This window comes from Salvelinus fontinalis, chromosome 2 (genome assembly GCF_029448725.1).
Source record: "Salvelinus fontinalis isolate EN_2023a chromosome 2, ASM2944872v1, whole genome shotgun sequence".
In the NCBI taxonomy this organism is placed as follows: Eukaryota; Metazoa; Chordata; class Actinopteri; order Salmoniformes; family Salmonidae; genus Salvelinus; species Salvelinus fontinalis.
The window spans coordinates 78,890,015-78,906,086 of record NC_074666.1 but is presented as its reverse complement, the minus strand read 5'-3'; the positions used below and the strand labels follow the sequence as shown (position 1 = coordinate 78,906,086).

Here is a 16,072-nt window from a genome sequence, read left to right as displayed (position 1 = left end):
TATATAGAGATATTGAGGAGCCAACATGTCTATTCCTCTCTCTCTCTCTGTATATTAGGAGGAGACGCCTCTCTTCCTGGCGGCGCGTGAGGGTAGTTGTGAGGCGGTCAAGGTCCTCCTGGCCCACTTTGCCAACAGGGAGATAACTGACCATATGGACCGTCTGCCACGGGACATCGCCCAGGAGAGAATGCACCATGACATCGTTCAGCTGCTGGATGAGTACAACACAGTGAGGAGCCCCCAGGGCCACGGAGGGGCCCCACACCACCTGGCCGGGGGACACACCCTGTCCCCCCTCATGTGCCCCCCCAGCGCCTTCATGCCCGGCCTGAAGAACACCCCCCAGGGGAAGAAGAGTCGCCGCCCCGGGGCAAAGGGTTCAGGTCTGGGAGGGCAGCATGCCCAGAACCTCAAGGATTCAGCTAAGGCCCGCAACAAGAAGCTGACCCTGGACATGCAGAGCGCCCTGCTGGAGAGCTCTGTCACCCTGTCGCCCGTCGACTCCCTGGACTCCCCCCGCGGAGGGGCCAACAACGCCGGCTACATCACCAACCCCTGCTCCCCGGTCGCCATGCCTTCCTCGGGGCTCTTCCACTCCATGTCGGTGCCCAGCACTCCCATGGTGCACAGCAGCATGATGGACGGCTCTGGCCCCTTCGCTGTGTCTCTGGCCCAGCTCAACGACCTGGGAGATGGAGGCATGTCCATGCAGGGCCGCGTGTCCATGGCCAGCCAGGTCAACCAGGGCCCCCACGGCTACGTGCTCAACGCCGGCCAGCTGGGGCTCAACATGGGCCTGGTGAGCCCTGTCAGCGTGCCCTTCGACTGGCACAGCCGCATGCCCTCCTCCTCCCAGTGCGGGGGACAGGTGGTGAACCTGGTCCACGGCAGCCAGGCGGGCATGCACCCTCAGAGCCCCATGCAGCAGCAGCAGAACAGCCTCATGATGCAGCAGCACCAGCAGCACCTGTACCGCAGCGCCCAGCAGGCCATGCTGCAGCCCACGCCTGTCATCGCCAGCACGCCCATCTCCCTCAGCCCCGTCAAGCTACCCTCCATCGCAGAGCAGCAGCTCCACAACCACTCCATGGCCAGCCAGCAGAGCCTCCGCATGGGCACCTCCTCCCCACCCACCCCCCAGACGACACAGCCCCCTCCAGCCTTTTTCCAGCAGCAGCAGCCTCCTCAGCCCCAGCCAGCCCCTCAGCCCACCTCTCCACAGGCCTCCCAGGCCCCTCCTCCCCAGGCCAGTGGCAGCACTGCAGGCTTGGAGGACTACCCCACCCCGCCCTCCCAGCACAGCTACTCCTCCACCATGGATGCCACCCCCAAGCATTACCTCCGCCTGTCCAGCGAGCATCCCTACCTGACCCCCTCCCCAGAGTCGCCCGAGCCCTGGTCCAGCCCCTCCCCCCACTGTGTGTCTGATTGGTCAGACTCCACCCCCAGCCCGGCAGTGGCCGGTCCTGCCCAAACGCAGATCCCCCATGTCCAGGAGTCCAACGGCAAGATGCAGGTATTTGCATGAACCCCCAAGGCACCTGGTTAACACCTAGGTTAACACCTGGTTAACAGAGACCTGGGGGAGAGGAGAGAGGAGATGACTGGCTGTAAAGGCCTGTGTGTCTGGAGTTTATGCGTCAGCCTGGTTCCAAGATTTCCATTGGATGTTGATTGACTGTGTTTTCTCACGAGGACCGTCTGCTAGTGTTGTTTGCAGAGAAAGAGTAAAGGGAAATGTGTTGTCTGGATAGAAAAGAACAGACAATTTAATGAAGTAAGACTTATTCTGTCACAGATGGACTTGTTTTTTTATTATTATAAAAAGTATATGAAGAAAACGAAGTCTTTCATTTCAAAGACTTAGGGATGCTCTCCTGAAAAACTAACAAACTTTTAAAAAAGTAGATAAAAGAAAGCAAAAAGCAACAATGTTGAAGGGAATTCCTTTATTTTTATTTATTGTTTTTTTGTGTTTCTCAGAACTGCCTTTTCAGGTGTTTTCTCAGCCTCTTTCTGTCCGGTCCTCTCACACAGTGTTTCACACTCACCTGTTACATGGAACACATGTATTGGGCTCACCTGAGTCCAATGGTGTTACAAGGAAAACGACTAGTGATTCAGTCACTCACTCTCCACCCAGCCCACCACCACCACCAGTGTCTAACACTCTGTAGGCAGATCAACATGGGGTTCAGACAGGAAGAGGAAGAGATCTCACCTCTCTTGACTGATGTTATTTATTTAGGCCAACAGGTAAAACGATCAGATTGGCTTGGGAACAAATATGTACTCTTTTAAGTTGGCTGTCATTAGTGATATTATGTTCTGATTTGATGAACTAGGAAAAAAAGAACTGATTACATTCCATAGAAGTATTATGTGTAAGAATGTAGAATGATGGTGCTCTGAAGCACTTGACGGGACAAAGCGTTGGGAGGGTGATCGTGAGGTGGGGTTCTGACCCTGCAATGAGGCACTCTGCTTATCCACACACAGAGCCAGGAAGGCATTTAAACATTCAATTACACTACGTTCATTGGCCAGTGTTCTGTCAGACAGACAACTCAACAAAAACATTGATGTGTTAAACTTTCAACTTCCCATTGACTTAAGCCACGTTCTCCCCCAGGCCGTCTGCGTGTCAGTCCCAGGCATGGCTCGAGTCATCTTAGTCATTAGTCTCATTGGTCCTGGTCTACAGGGTTTGCCCCCCAGTCTGCCATCACTACTTCAGTCATGCAGCTTGTTTTCACTCATTCTGAACATTCATTCAGATGAGGGCATTATTATGCCAATTCTAAAATCAGCCTGTCACTGCCCTTTAGTTTTGGTTTTTACTCAGTTATGTGTTTGTTTTTTTATGTGCTGTATATGTGTTGACACCATGGTTACCTTTTTGAACATCTAATTGGTGTACTAAGCTATGTTTATCAGCTGCTATTCTTTTACCACTCCCCTGCCAACATTCCTGCATGTTGCCTGTCAGTGTGATAGCATATTTTTGACTGCCTCTATTCTAATTCGTTGACCGCTGGTCCTGTTTTTGTGTAGCCTGAGTCCCACATCTATTTGTGCTCTCTTGCCGACTCCGTTGCTGTCATTGTTGTGCGTGCGAGACCACACACATAGATCTGGGACTCAGGCTAGCTATCGTGTTGGCCAATAGAAGCACATCCTCTTGCGGTTCCATTGGTAATTGAGGTGCTGGTATGTTCTCCTGCGGTCCAGTTACGGATAAGTCTGTGTACTGATTCCAACTCTGGTGCGCTCCAGTCGTGGTCAGTCAGTCGTCAGTCAGTTGGTCAGTGTGAGGGCGTGGCTGGTGGGTTGGGACCGTTAGTGCTCTGTCACTCCTCAGGGAGGTGCTATTTTATAGCATGCAGAGGAGCGTTCCCCTGCATCTTTAGCAGCTTTCACCCCACTAGCCACGGAGAGGACATTGACATAAGACGTGGAAGGAGAGAACACTACTATGTAGTGCTGCGCCCCCCTACGGTAGCTCTTTACTATGGATGTCACTCCCCAGGGATCCAACTAACCCTCACAACCAGACCACTGCTGCTCCCTGGATAGGCTACTTACTACTGGGAAAGCCAATCAGATCCTCCTCCCCTGTTCGATTTCATTTCTATGTTTCCTTCACTGGTCCAAGCCTGTTCACTATAACCAGCTACAGTACAGTCAGACCTGGGAGGTTTCTGGGTTGGACTAATACTAGGTTCAGATTCCAGTCCAGGGTTCATTTAGTGAAGTGTTTATTTGTTCTCCTTTGATTTCCTTTCCTGGCGACACTACTATGCTCTGTCTGTACATTTCAGATATCCCAACTTCTGTCTGTAAATAATGTTTGTCCTGGTTAGATCTACTTGTTTATGATGCATCTTGTGTTTCTAAAAATGATTATGTACTAAAAAGGACAAAAAGAAAATGTACTTCCTTTTAGGATTATTGTGAAAATTGAGGATGTGACTGATATTTTATTGGTCTTGTATTATTAGAAGTCATAGATATTTTCTATCATTATTAATTCCTATACTTGTTTAAAAGTAGTTTAAAAATCATTGTACATAAAAAAACGTTCCACAATGTTTCTTTCTACAGACAAAAGTTGTAAAATAAGTCACTTCTAATAAAAACTGTAGGGAACTACATTTCTGTGTATCTTTTTGCATTCATCATATTTTCACACATTTATATTTGACTTATAATAATGTACTAATTATTAAGTATTGCATGTGAATAGAGCAAATAGTTTCAAACGTAGAATATGATGTTGATTGCCGTTTTAGTGGATGGTTAAAGGCATCTCCTTTACAGCCTTCCTGAGACCTAGAAGTACTGTCGCCCTGGGTTTAGAAATGCCTTTCTGGGTCAGTGTTATTGACAGTACTTCTTGAGTACGTTGTTACGGCGCTGAGAGCTGTGAGTTCGTGCCCATGTCGGGTGGAATTTCCACTCTGTCACATTTGCAGTGGATTTCCACTTTGTCACTATTGCACAAAAGTAAATGAGTCTACAAGGAGGGACAGGCATGTTCTTTAAATGGTATAAAACTGAACTTCCAAAGACCTTGCTATTCATAATTTTCCTCCATTTCAACGTTACTCTCGGAGCAAGGAAGGATCACAACTTCGGACAACTTCCCTAAGGTCATTTTATCCTATCAGAGAAATAATGAAGGTGAGATTGGTTCCCTTGAATAGGGGGTGGGGGATTATTATTCTATAATTATGTCTTAAAGTTCAAGTTTACATTTATTGCCGGCTTTGGATGTGCTCATTCTACTACTCCCAGTGGCAGTCAATACTCTTACCATATGATATCATGCCAGTGGATTGTGTTGATGTGTATAGAAGGGGCTTTGGACACAGTGGAGTTTACACCATCTACCCTGCAGAAACAACCTCCCCCATCCAGGTCTACTGTGACATGGGCTGTGAGGACCAACCTGGGGGGGGGGGGAATGGACAGTGTGTACAGTGACTAGACCTTTTGTTTATAGTCTTTTGAGCTTCATCACAGTTTGTTTCACTACCACTACCTCAGGGCTCAATCCATGTTGTTGTTTGCGCAATTAACATTTGAAGTGGAACATCTCATATTTCTGTGGAAAATCTCAAAACGCCCCTCTATTCCAGGTGATCCATGAGAGAAAGGATGGGACAGTGAACTTTTACCATGGATGGGACCAATACAGGAGTGGGTTTGGGCAGGCATCCGGAGAGTACTGGTTAGGTAAGAGCATGGCGCACTGGACACATTTGAAATGTCTATGCTGAGATACAAAATGCATTAAATGTCTGTTCATGTGTATTATTACTATCTTTAGTACTCACCTCGTGTTATGTTATCCACCAGCACCTTGTGTTCTCCCTCAGGCCTAGAAAACATCCACCTCCTCACTCAGAGGAAGAAGTATGAGTTGAGGGTGGACCTGGAGGACTTCGAAGGGGCTAAAGTCCACGTCCAGTACTCCTCCTTCTCTGTCGACTCCGAGCATGAAGGATACAAGCTGCATTTAAGTGGCTTCAAAGATGGAGGTGACGGTGAGTCTAAAGAACATTTACATTTCTCCTCCTTTCCCGTGAAATAACAGTATTACAAATCTGAAAGGACTACTTGGTCGATACAGTATGAAGAACGTTATACTGTTGTCACGTTCTGACCATAGTTCTTGTGTGTTGTGCTTGTTTTAGTGTTGGTCAGGACGTGAGCTGGGTGGGCATTCTATGTTGTGTGTCTAGTTTGTCTGTTTCTGTGTTCGGCCTAATATGGTTCTCAATCAGAGGCAGCTGTCAATCGTTGTCCCTGATTGAGAATCATATATAGGTGGCTTGTTTTGTGTTGGGAATTTGTGGGTGGTTGTTTCCTGTCTTTGTGTTTTGTCTGCACCAGAAAGGACTGTATCGTCAAGCCACATTTGTTATTTTGTATTTGTTTAGTGTTCAGTATTTACGTAATTAAAATCATGTTGAACACGAGCTACGCTGCGTCTTGGTCCGATCCCTGCTACACCTCCTCTTCTCATGAAGAGAGGGAAGGCTGCCGTTACAACTGTAAATGGAAATGTGGAACAATTCCTTCTGCATTTCAGGAAAATCTATGGATGAACACAATGGGCAGAAGTTCTCCACCTTCGACAAAGACCAGGACACTCACGCTTCAAACTGTGCTAAATCATATTTAGGAGGATGGTGGTATGGAGAATGCCACAGTGTCAATCCCAACGGGGTATATCTGTGGGGCGACTCAATCTATGGTATTGGTATCAACTGGGTGTATTGGAAAGGTTATAAATACTCTTTAAACGCCATTGAAATGAAGATAAGGCCTGTGGAATAAGTTCAGAACCTCTCACACTGTCACGGCCGTTGAAAGAACTGGACCAAGGTGCAACGTGGTGAGCGTACATTTTCTCTTTATTAGAAAAGACGCCGAACAAAACAATAAACACTACAAAACAAACCGTGAAGCTAAAGGCTATGTGCCCTAAACAAAGTCAAGAAACCAAGACAGGTGGGAAAAAGGGCTGCCTAAGTATGGTTCTCAATCAGAGACAACGATAGACAGCTGTCCCTGATTGAGAACCCTACCCAGTCAAACATAGAAATACAAATAATAGAACATAGACTACCCACCCCAACTCACACCCTGACCAAACCAAAATAGAGACATAAAAAGGATCTCTAAGGTCAGGGCATGACACACACTCACACTTTGTATTCAAATATTACCTTTCAAATTATGAAAATATTTGGAAAGCCAGTGAAGTTTAAACATTTTAAAGCTAATAAATTGAAGGGAGAAAAGTTTTGCCTCGTTTTATTGAAGTGTTGCCAGTCTTACCATAAACCTTCAATACACTGTTAAAATACAGTAGTAACACTAATGTCCTCTAAAAGCTGAAGAAACAGAAGGAGTCCAGATTGGTCTAAGACACACTGAGCCCTTAGTCCGTATGGCTAGGTTACTGTGTTTGATTAGAGGCCCACAAACATCAGTCCTTAACTTGTCAAAGTCTCATCTTTGTTGAGCACAGTCATTGATAGTTTAAGGAGTGGTTATGATTGTTCATAAGGAAGGGTTCTGGTCTGAGGCGTGGGTCTTTTACTAAGGATTTATCAGGAAGGTCTCAACAGTACTCTTTTGTTGTCTATACACAAACATGACTAGCAGAAAGGAGAAGGGGGCTTGTCCACTACAGACTGGAGTCACTCAATGACTCACGCCTTCTGCTCTCTCTATCCCCCTATCTCTCCTCACCAGGTTATTCACTCTGTCTCTCCAACCTTCTGCTCTCTCTATCCCCCTATCTCTCCTCACCAGGTTATTCACTTTGTCTCTCCAACCTTCTGCTCTCTCTATCCCCCTATCTCTCCTCACCAGGTTATTCACTCTGTCTCTCCAACCTTCTGCTCTCTCTATCCCCCTATCTCTCCTCACCAGGTTATTCACTTTGTCTCTCCAACCTTCTGCTCTCTCTATCCCCTATCTCTCCTCACCAGGTTGGTTATTCACTGTCTCTCCAACCTTCTGCTTTCTCTATCCCCCTATCTCTCCTCACCAGGTTATTCACTCTGTCTCTCCAACCTTCTGCTCTCTCTATCCCCCTATCTCTCCTCACCAGGTTATTCACTTTGTCTCTCCAACCTTCTGCTCTCTCTATCCCCCTATCTCTCCTCACCAGGTTATTCACTCTGTCTCTCCAACCTTCTGCTTTCTCTATCCCCCTATCTCTCCTCACCAGGTTATTCACTCTGTCTCTCCAACCTTCTGCTTTCTCTATCCCCCTATCTCTCCTCACCAGGTTATTCACTCTGTCTCTCCAACCTTCTGCTTTCTCTATGCCCCTATCTCTCCTCACCAGGTTATTCACTCTGTCTCTCCAACCTTCTGCTCTCTCTATCCCCCTATCTCTCCTCACCAGGTTATTCACTCTGTCTCTCCAACCGTCTGCTCAATTGGAGCTCTTCCCCGTCCTCTTCTGCAACATGCGCAGCAGCCCCAGACTGGCAGTGAATAGACTGTCGTGCTTGAATAGCAGCTTATAAAAGGTGTCTAGGGGTAGACGACCGGTAGGGTCTGCGTGCTTCAGGGCAGTCATGGGCATGTACACACGGTTGGTCTGGTGGCGAAACGGAGGCTCCTTCGCTCTGATCAGTTGAAGTGTTTGCTGCAAGAGAGTAGAGTAGAGCGATTAGTATATTCTGTTCCCCATTTAGCCACCAAAGGATGACATGTTGAGACTGCATACCAAATAATACTAGGATAGTAGTCACAAAATATAAGATAGCGACATAACAGAGTGTTACCTCTGCTATTTCCTCGGGTGTCTGTGCGAGAGAGTTGAACACCTTCCTAGAGTAGGGCAGGTAGATCTCACGGAAGATCCTAGCAGTCTCCTCGTCTGCCCCCGCGAGGTCCATCTTCTCAGCGTCCTCGTATACCTTCCTCTCAAACTCTGTCCCCACCGGACCAGGCTCCACTAGAGTCATCCTCAGAGTGGAAGGACAGATGGGCAGAGCAGGGAGAGGGACAGATGGACAGAGCAGGGAGAGGGACAGATGGACAGAGCAGGGAGAGGGACAGATGGACAGAGCAGGGAGATGGACAGAGCAGGGAGAGGGACAGATGGACAGAGCAGGGAGAAGGACAGATGGACAGAGCAGGGAGAAGGACAGATGGACAGAGCAGGGAGAGGGACAGATGGACAGAGCAGGGAGAGGGACAGATGGACAGAGCAGGGAGAGGGACAGATGGACAGAGTAGGGAGAGGGACAGATGGACAGAGCAGGGAGAGGGACAGATGGACAGAGCAGGGAGAGGGACAGATGGACAGAGCAGGGAGAGGGACAGATGGACAGAGCAGGGAGAGGGACAGATGGACAGAGCAGGGAGAGGGACAGATGGACAGAGTAGGGAGAGGGACAGATGGACAGAGCAGGGAGAGGGACAGATGGACAGAGCAGGGAGAAGGACAGATGGACAGAGCAGGGAGAGATAAAGGACCACTGTTTAACTGAGGGAATCCTCCTGCTTGCACATGAATGTGTGATTGGCTATTCCCTATCTCAGGCTAATCATCTACCTCAAAACATGACCTGCGGGTTCACTGTCGTGGCATTAGGGCAAAGTCTTATTACTGCTGAGTGTTGGTTTAGTTATTGCTGTATGACTCATGTGGAGTGATGTGGCTGGATCTCCTTTAATGTAGACTCACTTCACACTGAACTTCATGGCTTGTACTGCTAGACTCTCACAGAACCCCTCCACAGCAAATTTTGAAGCAGAGTAGACATCATTGAAGAGTAGCCCTACCAATACAAATACAATCCATTAATTCGTTTTAATGTACGATTCTATTGTGATAAGTTTAGGAAGTAAACACCTTATTTATTTCTGAAGCTGCATTTATGTACTGACTACTCACCCTGAATGCCCATGATGCTGCTCATCACCACAATATGTCCGCTTCGACGTCGCTTCATATCAGGCAGGACCTCCTTCACCAGCCGCACCAAGCCAAAGAAGTTGGTGTCGAAGAGCCCCTGCATGTCAGACACACTATGGCACTCCAACGGCCCAATCATGCCTACACCTGCGTTACTCACTGAGGGAGACAGATAACGCCATGTCACACCCTGTTCACTCAGTATGGATGACAATGTGTTATCACTCATGGTGTACTGTATACAGTACAAGTGAGTTTATATTGGAGTGTGGTTTTTATTGTCATGTGCACTAGTACCGTGAAATGCCAACAACGCAGTAATCACTATCGGAAGTACTATAACATTTTTTTAAAGTCGAACAAAAATGCACAAGAAATAAGAAGAACACAAGAAAATAAGTAGGCTGTATACAGGGTCAGTTCCAGGGTCAGTAGGCTGTATACAGGGTCAGTTCCAGGGTCAGCAGGCTGTATACAGGGTCAGTTCCAGGGTCAGTAGGCTGTATACAGGGTCAGTTCCAGGGTCAGTGCCAAAACCATATTTACAATGTGCAGGGATACTGGAGTGTTAGGGTTAGAAATGTATAGGGGTAAGGTGACTAGGGGTAAGGTATCCGGACATTTAATAAACAGAGTAGCAGCAGCATGTGAGTGTGTGTGCGTGTAGAGTCAGTATGAATGTGTGTGTTATGTGTGTGTGCGTGCGAGTGTGCATGCGTGGAAGCCTAATATTCACCGAGTACATCCACCCGTCTGTCTTGCAGGCTGTCCACACACTCTCTGATGGAGTCTTCACAGCAGGCATCCAGCTGTCTGATCTCCAGGGATCTGTTCAGGGTGTCCCCAGCCACTCTCTCCAGGGGTTCCCGCTTCTCTAGGTCCCTCATGGTGGCAACCACTGCCTCACACAGACATACTGCAAGTTAACAACACTTGCATTGCATCTCAACTGATGGGGTTGAGCGTGCCAAACTGTCAATTTCATTTATGAAAACCACCATGTTTTACAATCAAGGGCTCAGTGCCTCTCTGACCTTTGAATCCCTTTTCCTTGGCCAGTCGTACAGCCACAGCCATCCCAATCCCAGAGGAACAGCCTGTCACCAGCACCCTCCTGGTCCCCATGGATACCTCACAGCAGCTACAGTTGCTCCTGATTGAAACTGGGTTCTCTGCAACTCTCCCAGAGTCCTTTGCAGTTGGAATGCATGGACCTTAGTGACCAGTCAACCTTGCGGCCACGGACAGTGTGTGAAGCAGGTGCTTTGTTATAAGATTAGAAGGCTAATCCTATGTGTCTATCCTGGGAACGCATTGGCTCCATAGACGGGTTGGCTGTTTAGCAACAAAACCGACAAGTGCGCAACTATGGGGCAAAACTGACGGGGTTGGCTTAGATTATTGGCAACATGTAAACTATATTTCATTTACAATATTTGTTGAAAACATACATCAATTTGCAGTTGTTGTCTCTCAAATACATTGTTACAGTTGTTGGTTAGCTAGCTAGTCAATTTTAGCCATATTAGCATTGACATAAAATCAGTCAAAACACCTCAAAACAAGAGATGTTATCAAGAACAAGATGAAACGAGACACTTCTGATTCCCCACATGGCAGTTTCTTGTCAGTTTTGCTAGCTATCTGTCCATCCAGAATCAAAACACGCCACATGGAAGCGCGCCCATCGTTTTGGTGACGTTGTCAGCTAACCCGTCTATGCTGTAGAGCCAAACCGATTGGTACAACGGTTCTGTGGGGTCGCTGCTTGCCCCACTTGATTCAGATGTCAGCACTAGCGGTTCTGGGGGGGCGGGGGGCAGGGGAGGGGCAGTGCCCCTGTGACAACAATTTTGGACCCCCTTGTGGCCCCCTTAAATGTGGAGTATGAAATAATTTTTACATAACTAATTTTTGCTATCGTTCTTTTTTTACATCCGTTATTAGGCGGTGGCAACGTGGAACATGGTCTTTTGCCTGCTAATGCCTGCAATGCAGTGAAGAAAACGACATGACAACAATAACGTCTAATGTAACTGGCCCCTCTAACAGTACAACTGGCCCCAGCTTGGCCCCCCCAGTTGAAATGGTCTAGAACCGACACTGGATGTCAGTAGCCTGCTGATGACTTAATTTCACTCTAAAGGGTAAGGTTCATTATATGGATGGGTATGTGGATTTCAGTAACAAAGCCTCACCTCAGGTCCCTAAATTAATTACAATAATTTAAGTATTTTTGCTGGGCTTTACAAATGCAAATTATTTAATGACAATGGGTCTGCACCGCTTTACAAATCGAAATACATTTCTAATATAAATCTTTAAGTACATAGCATACACACATGCTACCCATGATGATACATTACATCATATTATATACTGGGTGGTACGAGGCCTGAACGCTGATTGGCTGACAGCCGTGGTATATCAGACATATACCATGGGTATGACAAAACATTTATTTTTACTGCTCTAATTACGTTGGTAACCTGTTAATAATAGCAATAAGGCACCTCGGGGGTTTGTGGTATATTACCAATATACCACGGCTAAGGGCTGTATGCAGGCACTCCGCGTTGCGTCGTGCTTAAGAACACCACTTAGCCGTGGTATATTTGCCATATACCACACCCCCTCGTGCCTTATTGCCTAATTACAAACTAAGTTGTTCGAGACCTGAATGCTGATTGGCTCACAGACGTGATATATCAGATGTATACCAGGGGTATGACAAAACATGTGTCTTTACTGCTCTAATTACGTTGGTAACCAGTTTGTAATAACAATAAGGCACCTCGGAGGTTGTGGTATATTGCCAATGTACACTGCTAGGGGACGGGGACGTGTCCAGGCACTCCGCGTTGCGTCGTGGTTAAGAACAGCCATATACCACACCCCCTCTGGCCTTATTGCTTAATTATAATGTAATAGTGAAAGTTATGCAAGTTCAGGTCAGCCTAAAAGCCTGCAACACAAAGTTGAAGAAGTTGCCAGCTGCGTTGCTTGCAATGACTGTAAAAAAGGTTGCTTTGTGCTACTATCTGAAATGCCGCTTGTGCTTGTTAAAACAGCTACAGCAGCCTATAGCTACACCCGTTATAAATGGCTATAGTGTACCGGTATACTAACCTGTAGTGTGGGAAATAGTGCGCAGTTGCTACGGTGCACGTATATATCCCACGTATATGTGTAATCTAATACAGATATATCTAGGTAAAGATTGCCAATTTAGAGCAACGTCTAAACATGTAGGTTATTCTAACCAACGCTAAAGCGAAGTGAACAGTCACATAACGACGACCGAGCAGCGGCTAGCCCGATGACCTAACTGGTTCATGTCATTTTGCAAACTGTGGCTGCTCTACTGGGAGTTGTAGTTCTTCGTCGGCAATTTACATTAGGTTTTAAATCGTTGGTTTAGGAGAAGGGGCTGGAAGGAAAATTATGTGGATATATTGAAGCAACATCTCAAGACATCAGTCAGGAAGTTAAAGCTTGGTTGCAAATGCGTCTTCCAAATGGACAATGACCCCAAGCTTCCAAAGCTGTTGCAAAATGGCTTAAGGACAACAAAGTCAAGGTATTGGAGTGGCCATCACAAAGCCCTAACCTCATAGAAAATTTGTGGGCTGAACTGAAAAAGCATGTGCGAGCAAGGAGGCCTAGAAACCTGACTCATTTACACCAGCTCTGTCAGTAGTAATGGGTCAAAATTGACCCAACTTATTGTGGGAAGCTTGTGGAAGGCTACCTGAAACGTTTGACCCAAGTTAAACAATTTAAAGGCAATGCTACCAAATACTAATTGCGTGTATGTAAACTTCTGACCCACTGGGAATGTGATGAAAGAAATAAAAGCAGAAAAATCATTCTCTCGACTATTATTCTGACATTTCACATTCTTAAAATAAAGTGGTGAGCCTAACTGACCAAAGACAGGGAATTTTTACTAGGATTAAATGTCAGGAATTGTGAAACACTGAGTTAAAATCTATTTGGCTAAGGTGTATGTAAACTTCCGACTTCAACTGTATGTAGGAATAGAGGAATGGACTTCTATAACCCCTGCAAACCTCTCTGGTTAGCAAAGTTAAAGGGATTGATAGGACTTGTAGGGGTAGAAGCTAATATGGTGTGATTTTAATACCCATAATGAAGACGACAATGGGTGTACAGTTTAACAATGTATGGATAACAGGGGATTAGTGTGTGTTAATGATGGGAGGGAGACGAGAATCAATGTGGTGAGTGGTAGAGAGTCATGCTCGGACTTGGCATTGGTATCTGCAGCGGTGGCAGGGAGGTGTGAATGAATGGGAAGTGATGAGAGAAACCACGGTAGGGAGTTATCGTTTTCCAGTTGTGTGTGTGTGTGTGTGTGTGTGTGTGTGTGTGTGTGTGTGTGTGTGTGTGTGTGTGTGTGTGTGTGTGTGCGTGCGTGCTGGAAGTGGTGTTGGAGGCACCCTTTCCTCTGATCTAAAAAAATATCCCAATGCCTCAAGGCCATTGCCCTGTGTAAGGTGCTGTCTTTCGGATGGGATGTTAAACGGCTGTCCTGACTCTCTGTGATCACTAAAAGATCTCATGGCATTTATTGTAAGAGTAGACGTGTTAATGCTGGTGTGTTGGCTAAATTCCCAATCTGGCTCTCATACCATCATGGTCACCTAATCATCCCCAGCTTACAATTGGCTCATTCATCCCCCCTCCTCTCTCGTAACTATTCCCCAGGTTGTTGCTGTAAATGAGAATGTATTCTCAGTCAACTTACCGGGTAAAATAAAAAAATAACATACGGTGGTGCTTTGAGAAAGCTAACTGGAAGATGTTAGTACCTGTGTGAGCGTGTGGGACAAACGTGATCAATTGAGAGGTCTGTGAAGGACCGAGGCAGTAATGTCTGTAATTATATCAGCTGCCGATGTGACTGTTCCAGTGTGTATCATGAAGTATCAAAGGAAGAGAGCGATGGCCAGAATAATGATTAAGACAGTGAAAGGGGAGGCATGGTGTGAATTTTGCTCCACTATTGGTATAGGGGCCAAAATTGGTGAGGTTTGGAAAATGTTTTTAAAAATGATTGGGAAGGGTTAAACTGCTGAAATTCCAGTGTTGGTAGAAGGAAACGTCACAGCTATATCAAGCGAAGAAAAGGCAAATGTCTTCGGAGGTGTTTGCAGCGGTTCATAGATGTGAGCACCTGTGTGATGAGAGTAAGAGGAGACGTAGGGAAAAGTTAAAGGAGCATGGAAATGTCTTAGAGAGAAAAGGGGAGTCAGGAGAAGCTATGGATGTTTGAGATGCCAAGGGTGTTGGGAGGGCTGCAGGCAGACTGCTCCCGAAGATAGGGTGTGTTATGTGATGTTTAAGCATGCACCAGACAGTGTGTTGAAAGCAGTGTTAGTGTTGTATAATAAGGTGTGAACTGGGGTGATACCTGCTGGGTGGAAACGTGAGCTGGTGTTGCCCTTTGTAAAACCAGGTAAAGGTCAAATTGTTCTTCAAAGTGTTATCCTATGGGGACAGCCGAAGAACCCTTTTAGGTTCTAGATAGCGCTTTTTTTTCCTAAGAGTCTAGGGTGTCTGAGTTGAAGTATTTAGGTATGTGGTTTGATGAGAGGCTTACGTGGAAGAGACATGTTGAGTATATTGAAATGAAGTGTAGGAAGGTGCTGAACCTCATGAGGGCAGTGGCAGGATATGATTGGGGGTCGAATAGACAAACACTGTTGTATTTGTACCAGGCGTTGATCAGGTCATCTGTGGATTATTGGAGCTTTGTATATGGATCGGAAGCCAAAACGGTACTACAGCGCCTGGATAGGATACAGTCAAGGGCCCTGAGATTGTGTGTGGGTGCCTTCAGGACGACACCTGTTGATGCATTGCAGGTGGATAGGAGGGACACACTTGCATTAGCGTACTGGGTGAGGTTGAAAGGGAGTTCAGAAGGACATCCTGCGGTCACGGCACCTGGGGAATGCTGGGAGCGAGGACTGGGTAAGCATAGGGCGTACTGGTGGACAATCGGGCAGAAGGTGGTAGAGTATGGACTGGGGGAGAGAGGGAAAGGGCCGACAATTGCATTGGGGAACGCTCCTCCATGGCTGTTTCCTAAACCAAGTGTAGATGTGGACATGATTGAGGGCAGGAGAGAATTGGGTGACGTGAGACGGTGTGTAGAGTTTTGATATATGAAGCTAGTTCAAAGGATCCAGTCAGTGGTAAGGTGGGGGCACGGGTGTATATTCCAGATTTCAATGTTACTTTCCGTAAGCGGTTAACTGATTATGTGTCAGTGTATGCGACCGAGTTGGTGACCATGATTCTAGCTTTGAGATGGGTGGAGGAGGTGAAACCACTCAGAGTGGTGATCTGCTCTGATTCGGCTGCAGTGTTGGGTAGTGTGAAGATGGGCAGGTCGGATAGGTTAGACTTGTTTAGTGGAGATGACGGTGCTGTTAATGGGATTTTGGAGAGGGTGGGAGTGGTGGTGAGCTTTTGCTTGGTTCCCGCCCATGTGGGTGTGGAGGGTAATGTGGTGGCCGATGTGGTGGCTAAGAGTGCTGTGACGAGAGAGGGGGTAGATATTCAGGTCCCGCTGGGCCACAGGGA

General features: G+C 46.7%; 3 protein-coding genes across 5 annotated transcripts in view; 2 read left to right on the top strand and 1 right to left on the bottom strand.

Moving 5' to 3' along the window:
- LOC129827838 (neurogenic locus notch homolog protein 1-like) overlaps nt 1–4,157 on the top strand; it is a 28,775-nt gene extending 24,618 nt beyond the window's left edge. The window contains exon 25 of the mRNA XM_055889067.1: nt 59–4,157. Coding sequence (XP_055745042.1) covers nt 59–1,531 — 1,473 coding nt within the window. The 3' untranslated portion in view covers nt 1,532–4,157. The remainder of the gene's footprint in view (nt 1–58) is intronic.
- Nucleotides 4,158–4,427: 270 nt separating this feature from the next.
- LOC129827829 (microfibril-associated glycoprotein 4-like) lies at nt 4,428–6,365 on the top strand. Of its 2 annotated transcripts, none has more exons than XM_055889054.1 (4): nt 4,428–4,686; nt 5,145–5,241; nt 5,365–5,552; nt 6,101–6,365. In XM_055889054.1, the coding sequence occupies exons 2-4, from the start codon at nt 5,189–5,191 to the stop codon at nt 6,346–6,348; spliced, it is 489 nt and encodes a 162-aa protein (XP_055745029.1). In that variant the 5' UTR covers nt 4,428–4,686; nt 5,145–5,188; the 3' UTR covers nt 6,349–6,365. The 2 variants fall into 2 exon arrangements, with proteins under 2 accessions (XP_055745029.1, XP_055745020.1); XM_055889045.1 differs by having other exon boundaries at nt 4,439–4,686; nt 5,385–5,552.
- A 42-nt stretch (nt 6,366–6,407) lies between these two features.
- Nucleotides 6,408–12,789, bottom strand: zmp:0000001048 (retinol dehydrogenase 8). 2 transcript variants are annotated; one of them, XM_055889031.1, is made up of 7 exons: nt 12,587–12,789; nt 10,492–10,688; nt 10,194–10,355; nt 9,437–9,616; nt 9,227–9,320; nt 8,319–8,502; nt 6,408–8,179 (listed from the first exon to the last, which is right to left on the bottom strand). In XM_055889031.1, exons 2-7 carry the CDS (start codon nt 10,580–10,582, stop codon nt 7,964–7,966), a joined length of 927 nt encoding a protein of 308 aa, XP_055745006.1. In that variant the 5' UTR covers nt 10,583–10,688; nt 12,587–12,789; the 3' UTR covers nt 6,408–7,963. The 2 variants fall into 2 exon arrangements, with proteins under 2 accessions (XP_055745006.1, XP_055744997.1); XM_055889022.1 differs by having other exon boundaries at nt 10,492–10,648.
- Nucleotides 12,790–16,072: the final 3,283 nt, after the last annotated feature.

What these genes read in the sequence shown, in the direction of transcription:
- zmp:0000001048 (XM_055889031.1), bottom strand. Translation starts at nt 10,582, where the DNA reads ATGGGGACCAGGAGGGTGCTGGTGACAGGCTGTTCCTCTGGGATTGGG. An exon ending in CAAGGAAAAGGGATTCAAAG is followed by an intron (nt 10,356 to 10,491) that starts GTCAGAGAGGCA and finishes TGTGTGAGGCAG; the next exon opens with TGGTTGCCACCATGAGGGAC. An exon ending in CACCCGAGGAAATAGCAGAG is followed by an intron (nt 8,180 to 8,318) that starts GTAACACTCTGT and finishes ACTCTCTTGCAG; the next exon opens with CAAACACTTCAACTGATCAG.
- LOC129827829 (XM_055889045.1), top strand. An exon ending in ATCCGGAGAGTACTGGTTAG is followed by an intron (nt 5,242 to 5,384) that starts GTAAGAGCATGG and finishes GTTCTCCCTCAG; the next exon opens with GCCTAGAAAACATCCACCTC. An exon ending in CTTCAAAGATGGAGGTGACG is followed by an intron (nt 5,553 to 6,100) that starts GTGAGTCTAAAG and finishes TCTGCATTTCAG; the next exon opens with GAAAATCTATGGATGAACAC.